This window comes from Debaryomyces fabryi, assembly GCF_001447935.2.
Source record: "Debaryomyces fabryi strain CBS 789 chromosome Unknown contig00001, whole genome shotgun sequence".
NCBI lineage: Eukaryota > Fungi > Ascomycota > Pichiomycetes > Serinales > Debaryomycetaceae > Debaryomyces > Debaryomyces fabryi.
This window is the reverse complement of record NW_015385427.1, coordinates 91872-113713: the sequence shown is the minus strand read 5'-3', so window position 1 is coordinate 113713 and position 21842 is coordinate 91872. Positions and strand designations below refer to the sequence as shown.

The 21842-nt window shown below is 36.7% G+C and overlaps 10 protein-coding genes across 10 annotated transcripts; 5 read left to right on the top strand and 5 right to left on the bottom strand.

The window, feature by feature from the left end:
* Positions 1 to 99: 99 nt before the first annotated feature.
* Positions 100 to 849, top strand: NEP1 (18S rRNA pseudouridine methyltransferase; the record flags this gene model as incomplete). The annotated part of the gene is made up of 1 exon (XM_015608881.1): positions 100 to 849. One exon carries the CDS (start codon positions 100 to 102, stop codon positions 847 to 849), a length of 750 nt encoding a protein of 249 aa, XP_015470282.1.
* Positions 850 to 1115: 266 nt separating this feature from the next.
* Positions 1116 to 1937, top strand: AC631_00050 (uncharacterized protein; the record flags this gene model as incomplete). Its single annotated transcript, XM_015608880.1, has 1 exon — positions 1116 to 1937. The coding sequence occupies one exon, from the start codon at positions 1116 to 1118 to the stop codon at positions 1935 to 1937; it is 822 nt and encodes a 273-aa protein (XP_015470281.1).
* Positions 1938 to 2138: 201 nt separating this feature from the next.
* On the bottom strand, positions 2139 to 6065 carry GIN4 (protein kinase; the record flags this gene model as incomplete). The annotated part of the gene is made up of 1 exon (XM_015608879.1): positions 2139 to 6065. The coding sequence occupies one exon, from the start codon at positions 6063 to 6065 to the stop codon at positions 2139 to 2141; it is 3927 nt and encodes a 1308-aa protein (XP_015470280.1).
* Positions 6066 to 6851: 786 nt separating this feature from the next.
* Positions 6852 to 7199, bottom strand: AC631_00048 (uncharacterized protein; the record flags this gene model as incomplete). Its single annotated transcript, XM_015608878.1, has 1 exon — positions 6852 to 7199. The coding sequence occupies one exon, from the start codon at positions 7197 to 7199 to the stop codon at positions 6852 to 6854; it is 348 nt and encodes a 115-aa protein (XP_015470279.1).
* A 173-nt stretch (positions 7200 to 7372) lies between these two features.
* On the top strand, positions 7373 to 8461 carry KRR1 (ribosome biosynthesis protein; the record flags this gene model as incomplete). Its single annotated transcript, XM_015608877.1, has 1 exon — positions 7373 to 8461. The coding sequence occupies one exon, from the start codon at positions 7373 to 7375 to the stop codon at positions 8459 to 8461; it is 1089 nt and encodes a 362-aa protein (XP_015470278.1).
* A 317-nt stretch (positions 8462 to 8778) lies between these two features.
* On the top strand, positions 8779 to 10773 carry AC631_00046 (uncharacterized protein; the record flags this gene model as incomplete). The annotated part of the gene is made up of 1 exon (XM_015608876.1): positions 8779 to 10773. The coding sequence occupies one exon, from the start codon at positions 8779 to 8781 to the stop codon at positions 10771 to 10773; it is 1995 nt and encodes a 664-aa protein (XP_015470277.1).
* A 120-nt stretch (positions 10774 to 10893) lies between these two features.
* On the bottom strand, positions 10894 to 14646 carry GIN1 (chromatin-modulating protein; the record flags this gene model as incomplete). Its single annotated transcript, XM_015608875.1, has 1 exon — positions 10894 to 14646. One exon carries the CDS (start codon positions 14644 to 14646, stop codon positions 10894 to 10896), a length of 3753 nt encoding a protein of 1250 aa, XP_015470276.1.
* Positions 14647 to 15249: 603 nt separating this feature from the next.
* SAM2 (methionine adenosyltransferase) lies at positions 15250 to 16401 on the top strand (the record flags this gene model as incomplete). Its single annotated transcript, XM_015608874.1, has 1 exon — positions 15250 to 16401. The coding sequence occupies one exon, from the start codon at positions 15250 to 15252 to the stop codon at positions 16399 to 16401; it is 1152 nt and encodes a 383-aa protein (XP_015470275.1).
* A 451-nt stretch (positions 16402 to 16852) lies between these two features.
* On the bottom strand, positions 16853 to 17656 carry DPP1 (Dpp1p; the record flags this gene model as incomplete). The annotated part of the gene is made up of 1 exon (XM_015608873.1): positions 16853 to 17656. One exon carries the CDS (start codon positions 17654 to 17656, stop codon positions 16853 to 16855), a length of 804 nt encoding a protein of 267 aa, XP_015470274.1.
* A 176-nt stretch (positions 17657 to 17832) lies between these two features.
* PHO84 (phosphate transporter) lies at positions 17833 to 19533 on the bottom strand (the record flags this gene model as incomplete). Its single annotated transcript, XM_015608872.1, has 1 exon — positions 17833 to 19533. The coding sequence occupies one exon, from the start codon at positions 19531 to 19533 to the stop codon at positions 17833 to 17835; it is 1701 nt and encodes a 566-aa protein (XP_015470273.1).
* Positions 19534 to 21842: the final 2309 nt, after the last annotated feature.

The following is a 21842-nucleotide window of genomic DNA, read 5'->3' as shown; positions in this document are numbered from 1 at the left end:
TTGACTAGCATTACAACTCTGTCAGTTCTAAGAGTCATATATACTTTAAGTGACGTTATTCAGCATTTCCAATAATATACTCGTGAGTCATTAAGAAAAATGGCTGAAAATACGGAAGTTAATAAACAAGAAAAGCCATCGGCCCCTTCAGCATCGCTTGTTCCGGTTCAACCAACTGCAATTAGCTCCAGGGATAAAACCACCAAGAGATTAGTTGTAGTATTATCACAAGCATGTTTGGAAACACATAAGATGAGTAGCAAAGGTCAAAGTGGAGATAAATTTGCTTTATTAAACTGTGACGATCACCAAGGTTTGTTAAGAAAGATGGGCAGAGATATCGCAGAAGCTAGACCAGATATCACCCATCAATGTTTATTGACATTATTGGATTCTCCTATAAATAAAGCTGGTAAATTACAGGTGTATATTCAAACTGCTAGAGGTGTTTTAATAGAGGTAAATCCTACTGTGAGAATTCCAAGAACCTTCAAGAGATTCTCTGGATTGATGGTGCAATTATTACATAAATTGAGTATTCGTTCTGTTAATTCTGAAGAAAAATTATTGAAAGTTATCAAAAACCCAATTACGGACCATTTACCTACTAAGTGTCGTAAGATCACCTTGTCGTTTGACGCAGAGATCAGGAGAGTTCAAGATTACGTGTCAACCTTGGATGAGGATGAAAGTATATGTGTATTTGTTGGTGCTATGGCAAGAGGTAAAGATAATTTTGCTGATGAGTTCGTCGATGAAAAAATAGGTCTTTCAGATTATCCATTATCCGCTTCGGTTGCATGTTCTAAATTCTGTCATGGGTGTGAAGATGTTTGGGGTATATTCTAAACATACTTCTTTCTAATCCTATATTTTGGCCTTCATTTCTTGTGTCTTAGTATATATTAATAAATTGCATTTAGTAACTAGAATTTTGTTTATCAATATCGGTGTAAGGATGTATCAAAAATGTATTTGCGACCCTTTTCTCGTTTGTGGAAATTATATTTGCACCTAAATTGTGGTCAAGTTCTAAATCTTATAAACACATAAATAGGCTTTACTTCTTCACACTTCATTTATTTGATTTTGTTCTTCATTCAACTCAATTAGAGATGTCCCAAGTTATTCAAGCTGGTGCTGTTCTTGGCTTATACACCGCACTCACGATTAGTACATATGTTTTAGAACAATTACGAATGAAGAATTTGCTAGATATTCATACTTCAGCTGCAACTGTGGTACCATTAGATGACCATCCGGTCCCTTTTTACGTCCGTCGCGATAGAAACGATAGACAAAGAAACATTAAAGTTTTCGGAAATGATGGTGTGCAATTGTATACAATCGAAAGATTGTCAGCAATTAATCCTATTTGGAACATGTTAACGTTTCCTGAAAGACGGGAGGTTGCTACTATTAATTCTGGAGTCTTTAGTAGTTCTGTTGACTTCCACACGAAATCTGGAATTTCTCATCGTGACATAAGTGTTGATTACGGTTTAGGTGGTGGGAATCGAAGCTTTTATACCAATGATGGTGCAAAATATACTTGGGCAAGAGGTTCCAAGTTTTTAGAGAAGGTAATTAATCCAAATGGAGGAGCTGAAGAGATCAGAGAAAGAGTAGCTAAAGTTAAATTGATGAGACAATTTAAGTTTGATTTTGAAGTATTGGTTAATGAAAGCAAGATTGACAGGGAAATTGCTTTAGCAACTGCATTCTCTTCCATGTTAACCCAATGGGGCGTTGGAGAAATTACTGACACGGTTGGGCCTACTTTTATTGAGCCCAAGAAGCAAGTTGATGCAGATACTAATAAGTTCGTTATTTCAAAGGAAAATGATAGTTCGGAGCTCGTTCTTATGATTGATAACAACCATTCCTTTGTTAAGCTTCCTGCTTCTGACTCTTCTCGTATAGCTGAACTGGAATAAAGTATCTATTAAAGAAAAAAAAAGCCAAGGTAAGTATGCAACCCTTAACTACTACCGGGCATGAATTACATATAGTTAAATAGATTTATCTTAAATTTAAATTCAATATTAGTATACATTAATTTCTAAATACCAAATAAATAGTGCGCAATGAAACAAATTAAAAAAATCGAATAAAAAGTAGATAATATACACTATGGCTCAAACATCCATAACTCCTTCCTTTTGTAAGACCTTTTCAATTTCCTTAAATAAGGTATCAGTAGTAACCTTAGATCCTTTAACTCTTGCGCAAACGATTTCCGATTTTTGGTTAAATTCTCTAGGATTGACTTTTATTCTGAACTTACAATTCTTTAAGTTAAATGCATTGTTCTTAGAAATTTCACCAGTTATATTGTAACCGACAGTATCGTTTCTCAAATTCTTCAATCCGAAATTAGACCACGAATTTAATAATGCAAATAAGGCGGAAGACATTTCTTGTTTAGGCAAGATTGTTTTAAACCTTCTAATCTCCGATTCAATACCAGCTTGATTTGAACTATTTGAAAACCATCTAAAGAATCCAGATTTTGATTTTGGCTTTTCTTCAACTGAAGCAGCCCTTGAATCAGCTGGAGATGGTAATTGAGTAGTTGTATTGTCCATTGTCTTTTTAGAGCCCCATGATAACTTACGGAAAATGGAGCCCTTTCTTTTTTGGTTCTCCCTAGGCTCATTTGTAGTATCTACCAATGGTTTTTTAGCTTGGCCCTCTTGATCAGCCAGTTCTAATCCCCCATTAGTAGTCTTAGGTTTACGAACCTTTTCATATGGTTGAGAGCGAGGGTCTGTTTTCCTCGTTTTGGTATCTTCGGGAATATTATCAACATTAGGTATTAACATAGATTCGGCACTTGGTAGAAACGACTTCTTATTGTTCGACTTAGAAGTAGCAGCAGATTGTCTTCTATCCTCGTTAGGTAACTTTATATTCTCAAAAATCATATCTTCGTCTTTATTAGGATTAACATTTTTTTCAGAATAAGCGCTCTTTCTTCTATGAACTTCATCGTTCTTAGTGACGAAAGTATCATCTTCACCATCAACATCCTTGCTTGATTTCTTAGGAATAGCTGGGACATCTACAGTTGGAGCTTGTGAACTTCGTTTTGTTGTGGAATATCTTGATTGCCTTCTCGATTTATCACCAGCGTAATATGACGAACGCTTATTTGCAAGATGCTGATCAAAATCCATAATAGAACCTTCATCTAATGGTTCTTCTTCATCTTCTTCAGCATCCGGTAAACCTGCTCTGTCCAATCTGTCAGCAAAACTGGTCCTTAAATGTGGTAATTGTCCATCCACTTCAGTATTCTCATCATTTTCACCTTCTCCTAAAATCGAATTCAAATCACGATACGATTGCTTGGTTGAGTACATACTCAAAACAGACAATCTTTTATTAGAATTTGTAAAACATCTTGATTTTCTTGTAACTGTTGGGATTCTTACGTCTCCAATTAGCGTTTTTGGTTCATCTTGTCTCTTTTTTGGCTTGACTTCTTTTTCACCGTTGGCAATTGCATTAATATTTAGCTGAGAATTTAATAATCTGGATTTTCTGATTTCACTCATATACTCGTCACTCAAATCAGATCTTTCCATATCTGGTGCAGGCAACTCATAACTAGGAGAGTTAGCTGTAGCTGTAGCCTCATTTTGGTCTTCATCGACATAACCTTCATCATCTTTGTTAACATCCATAACCGATACCATAGATTCTCTATTAATTTTCTTTTTGGTCTTGAAATCAGCGTCCCTATATTCAGCTTCTAACGCATCTTGGGCCCTTTCTATTTCTTCATTTTCATACGCAGTCCATAAAGGATCCAATCTTGAAACTGGTCTTCTGGTTAAAACTGGAGTTTTTCTTCTTCTAGGAGTAGGTTGAGTTACCGATCTTCTTTTTAAATTTTCAAGATCCTCCTTCGTCAAATCATCATTTTCCTTAGCATGTCCTTCAGAAATTGAACGCATAGCTTGATTCCTGGATTGTCTTTTTGGCTGAGAAAGTGCATCCGAATCAGTTACAGTTATATCTTGTTCACTGTTGTTTGCATCGTCCTTGACCAATATAGATAGCTTTTTAGATGAAAGCAAAGATTTTCTCTTTTCTCTTTTCCTTTGTTTAGCTAATTCTTTCCTGGCTCTTAATTCAGCTTCATGCTTTTTCCTTTCTATTTCCATTAATCTTTCATATTCCTTTGCTTGTTTCTCTTCTTCGTCAATCAATTTTTCATCTTCTTCATCATATTGTTCTTGGTTGAAAATCTTATCACATAAAGTGGCGAATGTAGCTGAAGTCCTCTTTGTTTGTTTATCCATGAATTCCCAATCAGTTTCACCTGCTAACTTAGCATACGTAGATAATAATTTAGTTGTGATCGAATTACGCTTAAGTCCCGGCGTGAAAGAAGTTCTTGATTTTCTTTTTGACAATCTGTTTTTAGAAATACTATTTCTGATAACTGAACTTCTCTTATTCTTGGTTGGTGAGATCTTAGCCGAAGATAATAAGTCTTGATTACTTATCTCGTTAACAATCGGATTGGACTTGGAATCCATATTATCCTTGGATGGCAAAGGAGGAGGCATAGCAGCTTGTCCGTTTCTTTGGGCGCTAACAATTTCATTATAAATGTTTCTTGGGACTGAAGAACTACGGAGGGTAGATTCATCACTTGTTCCACCAAATTTTCTTGGTGATTGAGCAAAAGAATACCTATTAGAAGAACGACGGGCAGGAGATTTGCGAGGTGAGTTACTGACGCTTGAGGGTGTTGAAAGTCTACCATTTCCATTACTGATTGAGGATCTTACGCCGTTTTTGTATTGAAACAGGACTGGTCTATTTCTTGACGTTGAAGCACTGACTTGGCTCATTCTCTTCTTTCTATTATTATCCTTGTTAGTAGTCTTATTATTATAGTTTTGCGAATCTGATCTTGTTGGTGAAGAGCCAGTAGATTCTTCTTGGTTATGTCTGTATCTCATTAATAACGCATAGAAAGTCTTCTCGGGATTTGATCCCGTCTTTAGTAAACATTCAACAATGTCTTCTTGGGATCTATCGTGCCATAAAATGGATAAATTTTGCAAGATTTGCTTATCAATGTTCTTTTCCGAACCCAAAGACTTATAGGCAGTTTCAGGGTGTGGCAAACTTTTGACACTTATTAAATCTTCATTTGGAATTGGGTACTTAGTTAATAAGGGATGAGACAATATTCTATCAGTTGGAATTCTCTTCATAGGATCTACAGTCAACATCTTATCTATCAAGTCCACAGCCTCTGAACTTAACTCAGACGGCATTTCAAAACTGCCAGCTTGGACCTTCAAAAGTAAGTTTCTGATATTTTCGTCATCAAATGGTAATCGACCAGTTAACAACGCAAATAATATAACCCCACAAGACCAAATGTCAGATGCTGCACCATGGTATTTTAATCCACTAACAATTTCAGGAGCGGCGTAATGAGGTGAACCGCATGAAGTCTCAAGCAATTTGCCATTGCTTTCTAAAGCAGCCATTCCAAAATCAGCCAACTTGACATTCAATCCCGCATCCAATAATAAGTTCTCTGGCTTCAAATCTCTATGACAAATACCTAACGCGTGGCAATAGGCGGTTCCTAGTATAATTTGCCTGAAGTATTTAATGGCTTCAATTTCCTGTAATGGTCCTCTTTCCACCAACAAATCGAATAACTCACCACCCTCGACGTATTCAAGAACCAAATAAAGCGCCTTTGATGTTTCCCAAACATCGTACAATCTCAAAACATTTGGATGTGTCAACAACTTCATGATGATAATTTCTCTCTCTATACCGTATGGCAACCCTGCCTCGTCCGCGGACTTCTTATTTATTTCGTCATCGTTTAATTCTGATTTGGATACAACCTTAACAGCAGCTTTCTGTCCAGTACTCTGATGAGTGGCCAACAAAACTCTTCCAGTTGCTCCCCTTCCCAAAGTTTTGCCTAGCTTCCATGGCCCTATCTTCTGTGGATGGATATTACCCGTAGCTGTCGAGCTTAACGACGCTATCGAATCTTGTCTTTGATGTGAAGACATGTGCTTATTGTATAATTTAAAAAGTTGTCAATTCTGCAAAAAATTTCAAAAGTTGGATAATATTGTTAAATACTGTGTCCACTATGTTACCAATTCTCTCTCAATAAATTACAATTCAATTGAGGTCTATAAGCGAAGGAATTTTTGTTGATTTCAAAACTTTCTGTTAAGTCTTCTATTTTCAATAATATGGACTTGCTGAAAAAGAAGAATAAATATCGAAATCCTTTCTTTAGACGTAATTCATCTAGGTGATGAATTTTTTTTAACCTGTTTTAGGTTAAAATTTAATTGCAGAATAGAGACGTGTCGCGTTCGACTCCTTTGTCATATATTTACATAATCAGTAGCCATGATTTACGTAAAGAAGCGACAAATTGGAATCAATTTGACAAGGCGTACCCCTTCTTTTGGCTCTGGGCACTTAAGGTTATGTAGTGCCTACCGCTTATGTATTGTTGCACAGACATAGGCTATGCGTGGAATTCTAATAATAATAGGTTGTGAATCGGATGCGACTCGACAAGCAGATATTTATGCTTAAATCTTAACCACCAAATAGAAAATACAAGCCAAATTGAATCAGTGTATAGTAGAATAGTGAACACGTTTATTTATAGGCCAAAGATAAGTGTCGTGTAGCATTCGGCTGTTGGATTTTACAAGTGGATATGGAAGTGGACAACCATGCTATTCTTACATGACAACGATATATTGGTACAGACAGCTCTATATACATAGGATTTAAATAAGGATTCATGACCCAGCATGAATATTAGCGACATACTATAACCCCATTCCGGTTATCAATTCTAGTTGTTTCGATATATCGCTTTCGACGAGTTTATTTTGGGCCTTAATCTCCTCATCTTTTTTCAAATCTGCTTGAAGGTCCTTCGCATCTAGCGCATATTTCACAGGCGCCGGCTTCTCCATATTCATCAAGGAGTCCTTGACTTCGTTGTATTCGGCCATATTGGCATTCAACCTATTAATTTTCTCTTTAGTAGATTTTGATTGGTGCTTTAATTTACTCTTCGACACAGGCTTTTGTACAGATTTAGTTTTCTTGATGGCATTTCCAGTAGATCTACCGCCAATGTGTTTCTTGTTAACCTTGTTTTGCTTGGCCATCGTACCGTACCAACTAGCTGCTTAGAGATGCTTATCTTAACACTTCAGTTGATTTTAGACCTCATCTCATAAAATGCCAAAATTCACGTGACCTTTACATCCTTAAAAAAAATTCTCTACTAAAAATTAACAGATACCCTTTAGCACAATAGTAGAGCTAATTAAAGAAGAAGATGGTGTCAACTCATAATCGTGATAAGCCATGGGATACTGAAGATATAGACAAATGGGCTATAGAAGAATTCAAGCCAGAAGATAATGCATCTGGGTTACACTTCACAGAAGAGTCCTCATTTATGACCTTATTTCCAAAATACAGAGAACAGTACTTACGAACAATCTGGAGTGATGTCACGCGGACTTTGGATAAATACTTCATTGATTGTCAGTTAGATTTAGTTGAGGGATCTATGACAGTCAAGACCACGAGAAAGACATTCGACCCTGCAATTATTTTGAAAGCTAGAGACTTAATCAAGTTGTTGGCTAGATCTGTTCCTTTCCCTCAAGCAGTGAAAATTTTACAAGACGATATTGCTTGTGATGTTATCAAGATCGGTAATTTTGTTACCAATAAAGATAGATTTGTCAAGAGAAGACAAAGATTGGTTGGACCAAATGGGAACACATTAAAGGCTTTGGAATTATTAACCAAGTGCTACATTTTAGTTCAAGGTAACACTGTGAGTGCTATGGGTCCATTCAAAGGGTTGAAAGAAGTTAGAAGAGTCGTTGAAGATTGCATGAAGAATGTCCACCCTATCTACTACATCAAAGAGTTGATGATCAAGCAAGAATTGGCCAAGAACCCAGAATTGGCCCATGAAGACTGGTCCAGATTCTTGCCGATGTTTAGAAAGAGAAATGTCGCTCGTAAGAAGTCCAAGAAGACTGATAAGAAGGAGAAGAAGGTTTACACTCCATTCCCACCAGCTCAATTACCAAGAAAGGTCGATTTACAAATTGAAAGTGGTGAGTATTTCTTGGGTAAGAAAGAAAAGGAAATGAAGAAATTACAAGAGAAGCGTGACAAGCAAGAAGAAGCAAGCGAAGTTAAAAAACAAGAAAGATTAAAAGACTTTGAAGCACCAGAAGAAGAATCCTACGAAAACAAGTTGATCACAAAAGAAAAGTCTCACAAAAAAGATAAGAAAGACAAGAAAGATAAGAAGGAAAAGAAGGAAAAGAAAGAAAAGAAAAGATCAAAGCATAATGATGGCGATGAGGAAGGTTCTAGCTCAAAAAGGTCTAGACATGACTGAATATTTGTATAGTAACAATATAATAATAGTATATTAATAATATATCTAGCATATCAAGCATATGTAAACTCCCATTAGATCGCACCATACATTGCCTCAAAATGACAGAATGGATCAAATTGGAACAACGATTCCCTTTTTCGTCGCGTAAAAAATTTTGTTTATGTTTCGCTTATGAACCTAAACATTGAGCCTCACAGTAGTTTTTTTTTACTATGCTAAGAGAAAGCACGAATAGGGAGCTACTGTAAGTCAAATAAGAGACAAGTAAGACAGATAAAGCAAAGAAATTTACCATATATTCACCATATACCAAAATGTCGACCAAATTAGATCTGTTGATCACTTTGGTGGATAATTTGGATGCAAGATCGACTCAATTGTTGAATTCGATTCAAGAAACTAACTATTTGGTCACCGATATTATGAGCTTGAATAATGATATTTCTAAGGCAGATAAGACGATAGATTTAATGGATGATTTAGTATCAAGTAATTACACATATTTGAGTGAATTTGAAAATTTGTATGAAAGGTCCTTTTTGTTAGAATCCAACATGCATTTGAACGATGTTGTGACTAGTGAAACCACGTTAGATAACTTGCGGCAAGAATATCGATTTCTCGTGAACAGGTTCACAAGAAACGATGATTTTGTTTCTGATCATGAAACTCCGACGCAGGTGTCGGAAGAAGAGGCTACTGTATCCACACATTTCCAAACTCCCCCAAGGCTCCACAACTCGATTTCGGTATCGAACTTAAAATTAAAGCCAATACGATGTAGATCAAAAAGAATGCCTACAAAGAAGGCAAGCATGAGAGTTTTGAGTACATCAACGGTAAAACTGGTAGAAAAAAGTGAAATGTTACTGCTTATACCAGACGAGGATGAAATAACTACACCAGTCTCTAACATAGGAAAGAGACTGTCTACTCATGATTTGTTCAATGCTCCGCTCCCTAAAAAAGTTGCATTATCAAATAATGAAGCCACGATAACTGACATCACTCAATCTCCTCCTAGTAAAATCATGGACACTTTCAAAGACTACGGTAATGATGACTCAAACACAATATCCACATCTCCAGATTTGTTTGGTGAATTACATTCAAGAATAAAGGTACGATCCAACTCATTGCCTGAAACTCCCAAATTAGAGAAGTTTGAATTAAACAGTTTTAACATTCTTAAATCTCATACATCAAACACTAATTCGTCAAATATATTTCAAGATTGTAACAACGACAGTGAACTTTTAAGATTAAATAGATTAAAGCATTTCATATCTTCTGGTAATGTTCAACGGCATGTTTACATGAATCGATGTGAAACATCGCTTTCCAACCCCTTCCAACAGCATAACAATCAGTCTACTTTTGAGAAGACTCCAACCTTTACCCCTGTTGACATGGAAAATAATAATATAGACCAATTTGATATCGAGAGCATATCCGTGTGCTCAGATTTTTCTGAGTATCCCCCTGAAGAGCCAACTGAGGAATTGGATAATTTTGAAAGTTTCTTACGAAAATCAAGGATTGATTTATCTCAATCTTTTCCTAATATAATTACAAAAGCAAAATCACACGATAGTGTCTTCACGAATGAAGAATTAGTATCCTTGGCGGCTTCTGTTCCATCGAAACTGTTCAAATTTCACAATCCAGTAGAAAACGTGAATTTAAATTCCCTGAAAGTTGCAACAACAACAGTAGAACCAATTTATTATCATGGAGGTGATCAAATATCTCATTCTAGTAGAGATAAAAATAATAAAGGAAATACGACTAAATTATTGAATGATGTCATGTCGAAAACTGATCGAAAAGAAGCCTCAACTACTAAAACACCTAATAGAATAAAAAAGTCATTATTCAATTTTAATATTCCTTCACCATCTAAGTCAATACAAGGGGAATCATTACCGGATTCTAACGTACGCCGTGGTAGTTTTGATTTAGTAAGTAAGTCTTTAACGGATAGTTTCATGAATTTTGTTAATACAGGAGCCCTCGAAAAGTTAAAAAAATATGAACCACATTCTAGTTCAAGCGACTGCAAATCAAAGTCTATAAATGTTTTTGAACAAACTAATAACGCTAAGGAGAGACCTATCGTAATTAGAAATGATACCCTGATTAAAAGATTGCCCCCAAGAAGGAAGGATGGGGCACATTCAAATTTAATTATCGGACCCAATAGAACCAAAATAGTTAATCATGGAGACCAGTCTATTTTTAAGAAACCTTTGATGACAAAAGTTAGTCGTAATTCGTTAAATGAAGCTTTAAGTCAAAGTATATTATAATTTATCTAACACTGATCTATAGCGGTTAAATTTTTATAACTCGAGATATCAGCGTTTCAATTAACTTTATCTTTATTATTATTTATATTTATCTATCTACTAAATAAATTTTGCATTATATTAACTATCAAAGCCTCCACTATTGAATAATTTTGTATTATTATTCTTTGCATTATTAAGACTCCTTTCAATTTGTTTTTCTTTCAAACTTTTTATAGGGTTTCTTTTATTCTTGGATAAATATGTAATTGATGCTTTAGATCCTGATGCAGTTTTGTATTGTTTACTGATAGTAACACCTGAAAATTGTTTGCCGTCTTTGACTTGAATACCTTGTTGACTACTTGATAATCTAAAAGATTTTATTATTGAAGGTTTCTTTAAGCTAGGCATGAATTCTTCATCGACATCTGTGTCACTATCATCATGGGTTCTTTTATTCAGTGTTTCTTCTAACGCAGTTGGACTTTCAGATCTTTTTCCTGAATGCAAATTACTAAGACTCTTGCTTTTTAATGCCTGCAAATCATCTATTTCATCTTCTGAAGAATCAAATCCATGTTGTCTATTAGATATTCTTTGCTCAGACTCGTAATCTTCTTTTCCATTTTTCATTAAGAAAGACAATTGCTTTTGAACGAACGATTCTTCGACTCGTATTGTTTTCTTTCTAGGTTCTTTCTCTATTTCGTCTTCTTCGGATTCGTCACTCTTACCTTCTTTATCTGAGCTTCTGAACGGATCTTTTGCATTTGCATTTGATTCTTCCTTCATTTCTCCATCCAAATCGTCCTCACCATCATCAAAGTTAACGATTAAAGTAGAATCTTGAATAGAGTCAAAAAATGCTTTTGATTTTTCATTCTTGGCAAGAGCATGTAGTTTTTTGTTATCCATTAATCTTGCTCTCTGCTCTTTCAACTTTTGCTTTCTATAAGCTGCCAAGAGCTCATCTTCTTCATCGCTTAATTCAATATCAAATCCATTACCATTCACCCTTTTTGTTAATCTGTGATTTTTAATATCATCTAATAACTTCTCTAATTCTTTTTGGTCTTTAATCTGATATTCTTCCATAAACTTTCGTCTGATATCATCATTCTTTAAATCAATATTGAAATTATTATCTATCATTTTTTCATCTTCTGAATTCGCTTGATCATCAGATAAATCACCATCAACGCCACCGAGTCCGTGCCATTCATCTTCGGATTCTTCAGCTTCACCTTCAACAACGTTTTTGATGCCCATTCTTTCCAATTCCTTTTGTCTCCTTCTAGCTTTCAACTCCTTCCTCCTAATCTTTTCTTCGTATAATTTAATTTGTTGTTGGATATATTCCGGAGACCTTTCATCCTCAGATTGTTCATCATCCTCCATGATTTTATTTAAGGTTGCATTCTTACGAATCAATTTGCGACCTGTTCTTAGAGTTGATGGATTTATGTCTTCATCTTCATCTTCTTTATCTACTGTTTCAAAATCTGTAATATTTGCGGCTTCAATATGTGAAACTACTTGAGTTGCGTCATCAATTTGAGTAGAAGCGTCATATTGACTAGGATTATCCACTTGTGTCGAAATTGAGTCGGGCTGCGTGTATTGTATGTCTGATTCCACGATATCTTGAAATGAAGGCAATTCAGTATGGAATATACTTGATTTGTTGATATCTTCGGATATTTGTGATTCAGTATTTGCAATTGATTCTCTTGGTTTTAAATTCTTGAAGAGCTCGTAATTCTCATTATGAATGTCCTCCGTTCCATGCTCGTGTACGCTTTGCTGTTCTACTTGTTCTTCCCCGGAATCTACTTCTCTTAAGCTATCAAGTATATTTTCAGTATTGTTTTTCTTGTTCAAGACTTGTGTACCGTTTTCAAACGCTTGTGTTAAAGAAGCACCAGTACCAAATACAGCCTTTAACTTTTGAGTATTGACTGTTGTAATGTAATCGTCATTTTCTATTCCTAAGCTATCATCATTGTCTCTCTCATCAACGACTCCAAACATATAACTATCGTCATTTCTCTTTCTTTGAGATTCTTCCGCACTTTTGGTACCATCATCATCATCATCATCTGATACTACCATTCTCCTTGCTTTTCTTTTAGCCTTAAATGGATTATAGTCCAAATTTTCTTCATGTTCTAGCTGTTCTTTCTCCAGCTTTTCTTCCTCTTCATTATCTTCATCTACTGAATCATAATTCGAAGAAAAGTCCGAATCCATTTCACTATCAGGAACTTCTTCATCAGTATAGTCTTCTTTGTCATAGTTCTCATCAGCAGCATCTTCAGCATCTTCAGATATTCCTTTGCCGGCAAGAGCTAATGCTGCTTTTTCTCTTAGCTTTTCCTTTCTTCTGATATTTCTCACTTTTTCCATTTCCCTTTCTAACAAAGACCCCATAACTTCTTCGTCTTTTTCTAATTCTTGTAATATTTCATGGTCAGGATCCTTATGTTTATTAGAGACCAACTGGTTAATATTAGCTTTTCGTAAATGTCCAAGAAATGAAGTCGAATTAGAATTCTTTTCTAATGACATTATCTTCCTTAACAGCCTAGGCAAGCTGGCAAAAACTGGTGTCTGTGCTGACATTTTCTTCTTTGAAAATCTTTGCTTGATAGACAACTTGTCCTCCTTTGACAATTGAGGGATTTTCTTAAGCTCGTCATGTATTTCCATACGCTGAGTTTCAATTTCAGATTCCGAATTAGAACCGGATTCCAAATCGCTATCCAAGCTAATAACCTTGTTATTAGTGCTTTTTGTTGGGGATGATAATAATTGCTGTTTCAAGTTTTCGGCGTATATCTCAATTGGGTTCTTGTGAGGCTGCTTAGGCTTCTGTCTTGGAGAATGTAAAGAATCCAGAAAACTTAATATATTTTCATCTTCCTCGTCGTTATTGCCAGCTAATGGGTCTGCTTTATTGATGACTTTCAATGGCGAAGTGACAGGACTGGATTTTATAGCTGTATCCTGGGAGTTGTTATCGATATCCGATTGTTCTGAACCTTCTTCTTCGAACGCTGACAAAAGTCTATCCTTGGTGAATACTACTTTCCTCTTAAATTCGGGTTGAATGATTTTTTCTCTTTTCTTTATGTTCAAAAATTCATCAGTCTCTTTCATTTGCTTATCAGAAACATGTGACGTGACAACTGATTCATTGTGATCATTGAGATCATTCTCTTCATCAGTAAGAGTAGTGTGTGTTATATCAGCCTCTAATTCTTCCTGTTGTTTCTCTTTCGCCAACCTTTCTTGTCTCTTTCTTTCAGCAAGTTGTGCAATTTTCAATTGACGTTCTTCTTTTGTCATGACATGAGAACGGACTGGCTCATCATTCTCCGATACAAATAGACGTCCAGTGCTTGTATCGTCGGAATTCTTTGCCGGTTGAGTAACAATTTCAGCATCGTCAACCGAGAGCTGGGGTAATATGTGTACATTTTGAGTGGAAGTCGGTCCAGAGCTCTCTCCAGCAATCTGCATCAAATCTTCCCCCTTTTCTATTTCGTGGCCACCATTACCTTCTAGCTCCTCGTGCTGATCCGTTCTGTCACTATGTTCTATACGTTGAGTCTCTTGACAGTCTGTCACACCCCCATATAACCGCTGTCTCACCTTATCGAGAATACTCATATCTGGCATGTCTGGTACCTCTGATACATCCTGACCGTTCAAAGATTTTGAAATCCCCCCTATATTGAAGTTCATTCCTAGCATAGATCCCTGAGTCTCTTTATATGGCCCTTCAGCCGTTTCTGCATCACTGAAATCTTCTTGGTTACCTATCACCTGTGTGTCGATATACGTCTGGTGGTGACCGCCATGGTCCTCCAATTCATCTAAGAGATTCATATTTCCACTAATCACTATTATCAACTCTACCGCAACCTTTTCTGGCCTTTTTGCTTCTTTTTATCTAACTGTCCATCTCCTACTATTTTGGCGTTTAACGTGTAGTATCTCTTCTGTTTACCAGTTTCAGAAAACGCGTATTTTGGCGATTTTGTGCTACAACCTGCACAATCGCCAAACCCCCGGTGATCGTATATTATGTCGCATTTATGTCGTATAATACATGTAAACGACAGATATAACGACATCGACGTTTAGGTCTAGTGCTTATGTAATCATATGTCATAATCTCGTTTATCTAGTCATTTTAACAATAGAGAATGCCTAATCGGTGCGAATCGACATTGGCCATGTTGGCCCAATTGCATGTGATTCGCAAAAAAATTTCCACGAGTTAAAAATTTCTATTTGTTGTGGCTCCGATGGTATCTTATGCCAACGTTTCTCTCATAATATAAATAGTTTGGAAATTTTGGACAAAAATTTTCTTTTTATTCTTTATTTGGAAAATACATTCTTATTGAGTTTTTCAAAAATTAACATTACTACTAATTCAATTGTTCAGTAATTGTAGTTACCTCATAGAAAAATAAATCAAGAAATATGGCTGGTGAAAAATTTTTATTTACATCCGAATCTGTCGGTGAAGGACACCCAGATAAGATCTGTGATCAAGTTTCTGATGCTATCTTAGATGCTTGTTTAGCTCAAGATCCATTATCCAAGGTTGCTTGTGAAACTGCTGCTAAAACCGGTATGATCATGGTTTTTGGTGAAATCACCACCAAGGCCCAATTGGACTACCAAAAGATTGTTAGAGAAACCATCAAGCACATTGGTTACGACAGCAGTGAAAAGGGTTTCGACCACAACACTTGTAACGTGTTAGTTGCCATTGAACAACAATCTCAAGATATTGCTCAAGGTTTGCACTACGAAAAAGCTTTGGAAGAATTAGGTGCTGGTGATCAAGGTATTATGTTTGGTTACGCTACCGATGAAACCGACGAAAAGTTGCCATTGACCTTGTTATTAGCCCACAAGTTGAACGCTGAATTGGCTTCTGCTAGAAGATCTGGTGCTTTAGCTTGGTTGAGACCAGATACCAAGACCCAAGTTACCATCGAATATGAAAAGGACGGTGGTGCTGTCATTCCACGTAGGGTCGATACCGTTGTTATCTCTACTCAACACGCCGACGAAATCTCCACTGAAGACTTAAGAACTCAAATCTTAGAACACATCATCAAGAAGGTTATTCCAGAACACTTATTAGATGACAAGACCACTTACCACATTCAACCATCTGGAAGATTCGTCATTGGTGGTCCTCAAGGTGATGCCGGTTTAACTGGTAGAAAGATCATTGTCGACACTTATGGTGGTTGGGGTGCTCACGGTGGTGGTGCTTTCTCCGGTAAGGATTTCTCCAAGGTCGACAGATCTGCTGCTTACGCCGCTAGATGGGTTGCCAAGTCCTTAGTCAACGCTGGTTTAGCTAGAAGAGCTTTAGTTCAATTTTCTTACGCTATCGGTGTTGCTGAACCATTATCCATCCACATCGATACTTACGGTACCTCTAAGCACTCTTCTGAAGAGTTAGTCGCTATCGTCAGAAAGAACTTCGATTTAAGACCAGGTGTTATTGTCAAGGAATTAGATTTAGCTAGACCAATCTACTTTAAGACTGCTTCTTACGGTCACTTCACCAATCAAGAAAACTCTTGGGAACAACCAAAGAAATTAAAATATTAGGTTATCTACCATCCAGGTTTAATTGTATGGAATACTTAATGATTAATGTAATGACTCCATTGAATTTATTTTAAATCAACGCTCAACTCGTTGATTTTATGTGTTAATAGTTACTATTGATTTTTTTTTTTATGATTACATTTTTGTTGCAACATTTTTTTCACCATTTTAAAAGTTATAAGGCGGGTTTTACTTCCAAGTTTTAATTTTAATTTTTGTCATATTTATTATTTGATATAAGGATAGAGTTTTTTATTACATTAATAAGGGGTCCTCAACGGACAATTAAGTTAAATAAACGGCTGTTTTATTTCATAATTGTAGACAACTAAATTTATATAATCCTTATCAGTGCGTTGAAAGTTTATAACGGCCAACATGGATCTATATCGTATGTACGTCATATGCAGCTTCTGAAAAATATGTTTCGTTACTCTTCGTATCAAAACCTTTAAGTGGGTAAAATATTATCATCAACTGTTATTGGAACATTACTATTTTCCGAATTCAAATCAGGGAAGTATCTGAAGTAAACTACGAAGGCTATCAAAATACCAATTCCGCTCCCAAATATAATATCAAAGAAATGATGTCTATAATCTTGAGTTCTACTCAATCCAACGAAAATTGCCAATATAATTGGGATTAATGCAACAAGATGTTGCCACAAGTACGACTCCCTTCTCAATTTGAATTGGCCTAAGAGCCATAAATAGAAGTAAAATAAGCCCGCAAATGAAAGTGACGCATGTCCAGAAGGGGTAGATTTACCACCGTCTAAGAGATACATCTGGCCCAACGGTGCAGTACATACTTCAATTCCAACATATGTGTTCGATGGTGTAGTTGATGTAGGCCCACATCTAGCCAAAAAATCTGGCCTGGGTCTGCCAATCCAGTTTTTCAATATATCTGTAATGACTCCATTGGTACTCAAGGAGACAAATAACCCCAATAATGATACTTGCAAAACATGAAAATTATTCAAATTCACATTATTTTTCCTCCGCAAATTAGTTATAAGTATCATGATGACCAATGGTAAAAGACATGATAAAATATATAACTGGTTATCGGTAACTCGTTCAGTAGTCGCAAATGGATGTTGAAGGGTAGGATCCGATAACTTGAATTGTCGTTGAAAAGGCTTCGCTGGTTCAACGACGTAGAAAAATATCAATAGAAGAACTAGCACAGCAATCCATTCAGGGATATTTTTTTGGAATTTACTAGATTTTAGATAACTGTTAAGCATTCTTATCAGATAAAAAACGTATAGTAAAAGCCAAATTTATGAGAATTATTTTAATACTCAAATCTACACCTCAAGTACGAAACACAATTAATAAAATTAAAAAGTACGAATTAAAATAAATATCTATATATAATCGATTAATGACGGGAAAATAAATTTGAAGGGTAGAAAAACACCTATTGTTTTACATCTGAGCTGAAAGAATCATCTTGGCCACGAGGGACTTCGGTCATTCTGTCTTGAACTAATTTAGTGGCATCAATTTCACCATGGTATCTTTCAGAAATTTCTTCCAAGGTCTTTCTCTTGGTTTCTGGAATTAATAAAGAGGTAAAGATACCAATCAACATGAATAATGCAAAGATTTCCATAACATGTGGTAAGAAACAGTTCTTTTCGTCGGCGGAACAACCATGGTTGATTAATGTACCAATACAGGTTTGAGCAATGATAGCACCGACTTTACCAGAAGCGGCTGAAATACCATGGGCAGAAGATCTGTATCTGGTTGGGAAAACTTCACCTGGGACGATGAATGTGGTAGTATTTGGACCGAAATTTTGGAAAAATTGACACAACACATATAAGGCTAATAAACCATTAGTAGTGTCGTTCTTTAACTTATCATAGCCAAATCCAATAGCACATAATAAAATTGTTAAAATAACAAACCCACCGATTTGAATTGGTTTACGACCAATGGTATCAACAGTAGCAACAGTGGCCCAGTAACCTGGCAAGGATCCCGCACAAACTAAAATTAAGTTACCGGCTGCAGAGTTGTACAAAACATCATAAACATTGTCACCACCGGCGTAACCAATAGTTTGTAAAATGGTTGCGGTGTTTAAACCTAAACCATAGTAAGCAACATCTAACATAAACCAAGAACCAGCAGTACCAATCAAAATCTTACCGTATCTCCATTGACCGAAATGCTTACAGAATTCAGTGAAAGAAGCTTTTGGTGGAGCAATATCAGCAGCGGCCTTGTCAAGAACAACTTCAGCTTCAACAACCTTTTCAAGATCATCGTGCTCATCGACATCCAAATGGTATCTTGGTGATTCAGCAATGGTTAATCTGTAGTACAAAGCAATAACACCTGGAACACAACCGAATCCGATAACAATTCTCCACATTTGATCACAAGCCTTTTGACAAGCACCATCACAGTCAGCAATCTTAGTGGTAGAATCAATGGTAGCGCCAATCAATTGGTCTTTGTAACCAGCAACACAGACGATGGCAACAACACCAGCCAAAATTTGACCAATACCTTGGTTAGAGAAAACAGCACCCATAATAGCACCTCTCCATTTGGTAGTAGAGAACTCGGAAGAGATAATGGAAGATAAAGGATAATCACCACCAATACCGATACCCATAATAATTCTTAAAACAGCAAAGATGGCGACAAAGTTCACACCAGGGGCTTCACCAAGACAACATTGGAAAATAGTAGCTGCAATCATCACTATCAATTCTAAACCATAAATCTTCTTACGACCAACAACATCGGCCATAATACCAAATCCTAATTGACCAATAACGGTACCAACAGAAGTAGAAACCTTAATTAAAGTGGTAGTGGAATCTGGCATGGCACCAGCCCAGTAAACATAAGATAACATGGTAACAGACAAATTAATGGCGAAAATATCGTACGAATCAGTCATGAAACCAACACCGGCAATCAAAATCATCTTGACTTGAGTCCATCCAAATCCAGCATTATCAATATCTTCTAAGGCTAATCTTCTTCTTTCCAATGGGTCCTCAATGTGAGCATACTTTCCAATGTAATCTTTGAAAGCAGTCTTACCACCTGAGTTAGACACTTCGTGAGCTTTAATTTCTTCTGTAATGCTGCTCATCTTTATTTATTATATTATGATTGTCTAACACTAAAAAAACATTATTGTAATAGGGATATTTTGCTTCATTTAAATAATTTTCTTGTCGGTAAAAGAAATGCCTGGAAATGTATTGCATCTCGTGGGCCATATACAGAATTGGGATATTAATTAATGTGTTTTATTAGCGCCTGATAGCGCCGTTATGATATTACGAGGCTGCAGTGCGAAATTTCAAGGCCCCCAATCTACATCGCTCTCCTGTCTTAAACCCACTATAAATGGTACTACCAAACTCTTCTACGCAATTATTCTCTACGGTGTGTCAGATATTCTGCCACAGATCAACCTTTGTCATAAGGTGTCAAAAACCATAATAACCTTGGCCTTGATGGTTTTCTTGGTTTAGAAGCCTAAACCATCTATTTCCCACCACGTGGAGTCTCCATATAGCATTTGGTCGTACGAGCATTATTTGCAGCTAAAATTACCAGCGAAATTAGCACACGTTTAGTGGTATTCGCACGATAGCTAAGACTTTTTGATAAACGTGGTGATGATAGCCACTTCGTTTATACGCGGGTGCGTTGTTCACACGCACCTTAATAGTCACACGATCGCCATCAATAGGCAAGTAGCCGAGTTGTGCGGTTGCCAAGATTGTCGTTCGCACCTCGATTACCTCGTGAGGTAGGACACCACAAGACCTATCTCTCTGTTAGTAGATATGACATACCCACATGATCTGTCACATGTAAACAAAGAGAAATTCAATCGTGTTAATAGTCACGTGTGTTCTATTAGCTGTCTACAGGGATTGAAACACAAGCGGTTAAGAGGTGTTACCACGAACTGATTGACCGCCCGGTAAGGGCCCACAAGGTCAATGTATTGGCGAATTGTAGGTGTATTGTTAATGGTTCGTATGTGGTCGTAACGCCTAGGTTTTATTAGGTAGTACGAAGTAAACAACACTTTCTTTGTAAGTAGAGAACAAATTTGCAGGATTTGACATGTGGGCATTGTGATATGTTGAAGAACATTAAACATTATAAGCGGTACCGCCTGGTGACAGGTTTTAATAGTATGGTAGTAATGGATGTAGTATTAGTAGAATGCCTCTCGTGAGACCGTGGGCCATAGTCTTTTTGATGCCTGAGTAGTAACGTGGTGTTTATGACGGCAACAGAATATAAGGGAGCGATTACGAGGATAGCGTGGGCAAGGCACTGGCATACGCTAAATTCGGCTACGGTAGACGGGGAGTATCGAACTATCAGTAACAGGGTATTGGACAGAAATTGATTGATCTCGTGGGCCCTAGACGTACATGAGGCGATTTATACGAAGATGCATGAATTATTAGATTGTTATGTTGCGTATGAGCTATTTTTTAGGGTAAGGAAGAGCACATGTTGTTCGCTACTTCGACAGAGCCGCACACAAGACATGCTCGATGTAGGATAACGTCGTGCAAATGTCCGAATGAGCTATTCCCCGTGATGTGTCGCGTGAGGGTTCTAATGTCGCATGTTGTCGCGAAATGTCTCATCTTAAAGTCTGCTAGTTCTTGTCACCTGATATCATATCAAAAATGTTCCCTTCGGGCGAGTGGAAATTTAGCGCAGGCTGAACGGATTAACATCAAAGATTACTGGAGATTGCGACAATCATGTCAGCTGACCAAAACGGTATCTAGAAATGCGGTTGCGGAGTTTCTCCTCCCACTCTTTTTGGCATATTGTGCCTAACACAAAAGATCTTCGATCGGTCTTTAAAACCTTCACTAGAACCCAGTTTGTTTTCTTTTGGTCTTTCATTCTAAACACCGTATGAATGCTCTCCTCATCAGGTTCATCAAACTGTTTTCAGGGAGATTAGGACCCTAAAAAGTTAGCAATCGACTGTTACGGTGCTATGATCGGTCAGATGGAAACCGCCTTCGGAAAATTTGCGGTGCACGTATGTCCGGATTATTCCCTCAGTCCGCCAGCCCGCGCCATAAAGATGAGTAACACTTTTATATAAATATGCAACACTTTTCACCATTTTTATTATCGTTAAGTTCTTTACTATACTAAACAAACATATATTATAATACTCACAATGATTTCTAACCCAACTGCCCCTGTTGCTAAATTAACTGCTCAAGAAAAAGAAGCTATGATCATGAAAGAGATCAGATCCAACTCAGTCAAGTATGACTCCAAATTCGAAGGTTCTTTCTTCGGTAACATCTTTGGCTTCTCAATCAGAAGCTCAAACTAATTATGCTTTATGCTGCTTTCACAATTACATGGGTCTACATGGTCGCATACTATCATTGGCTT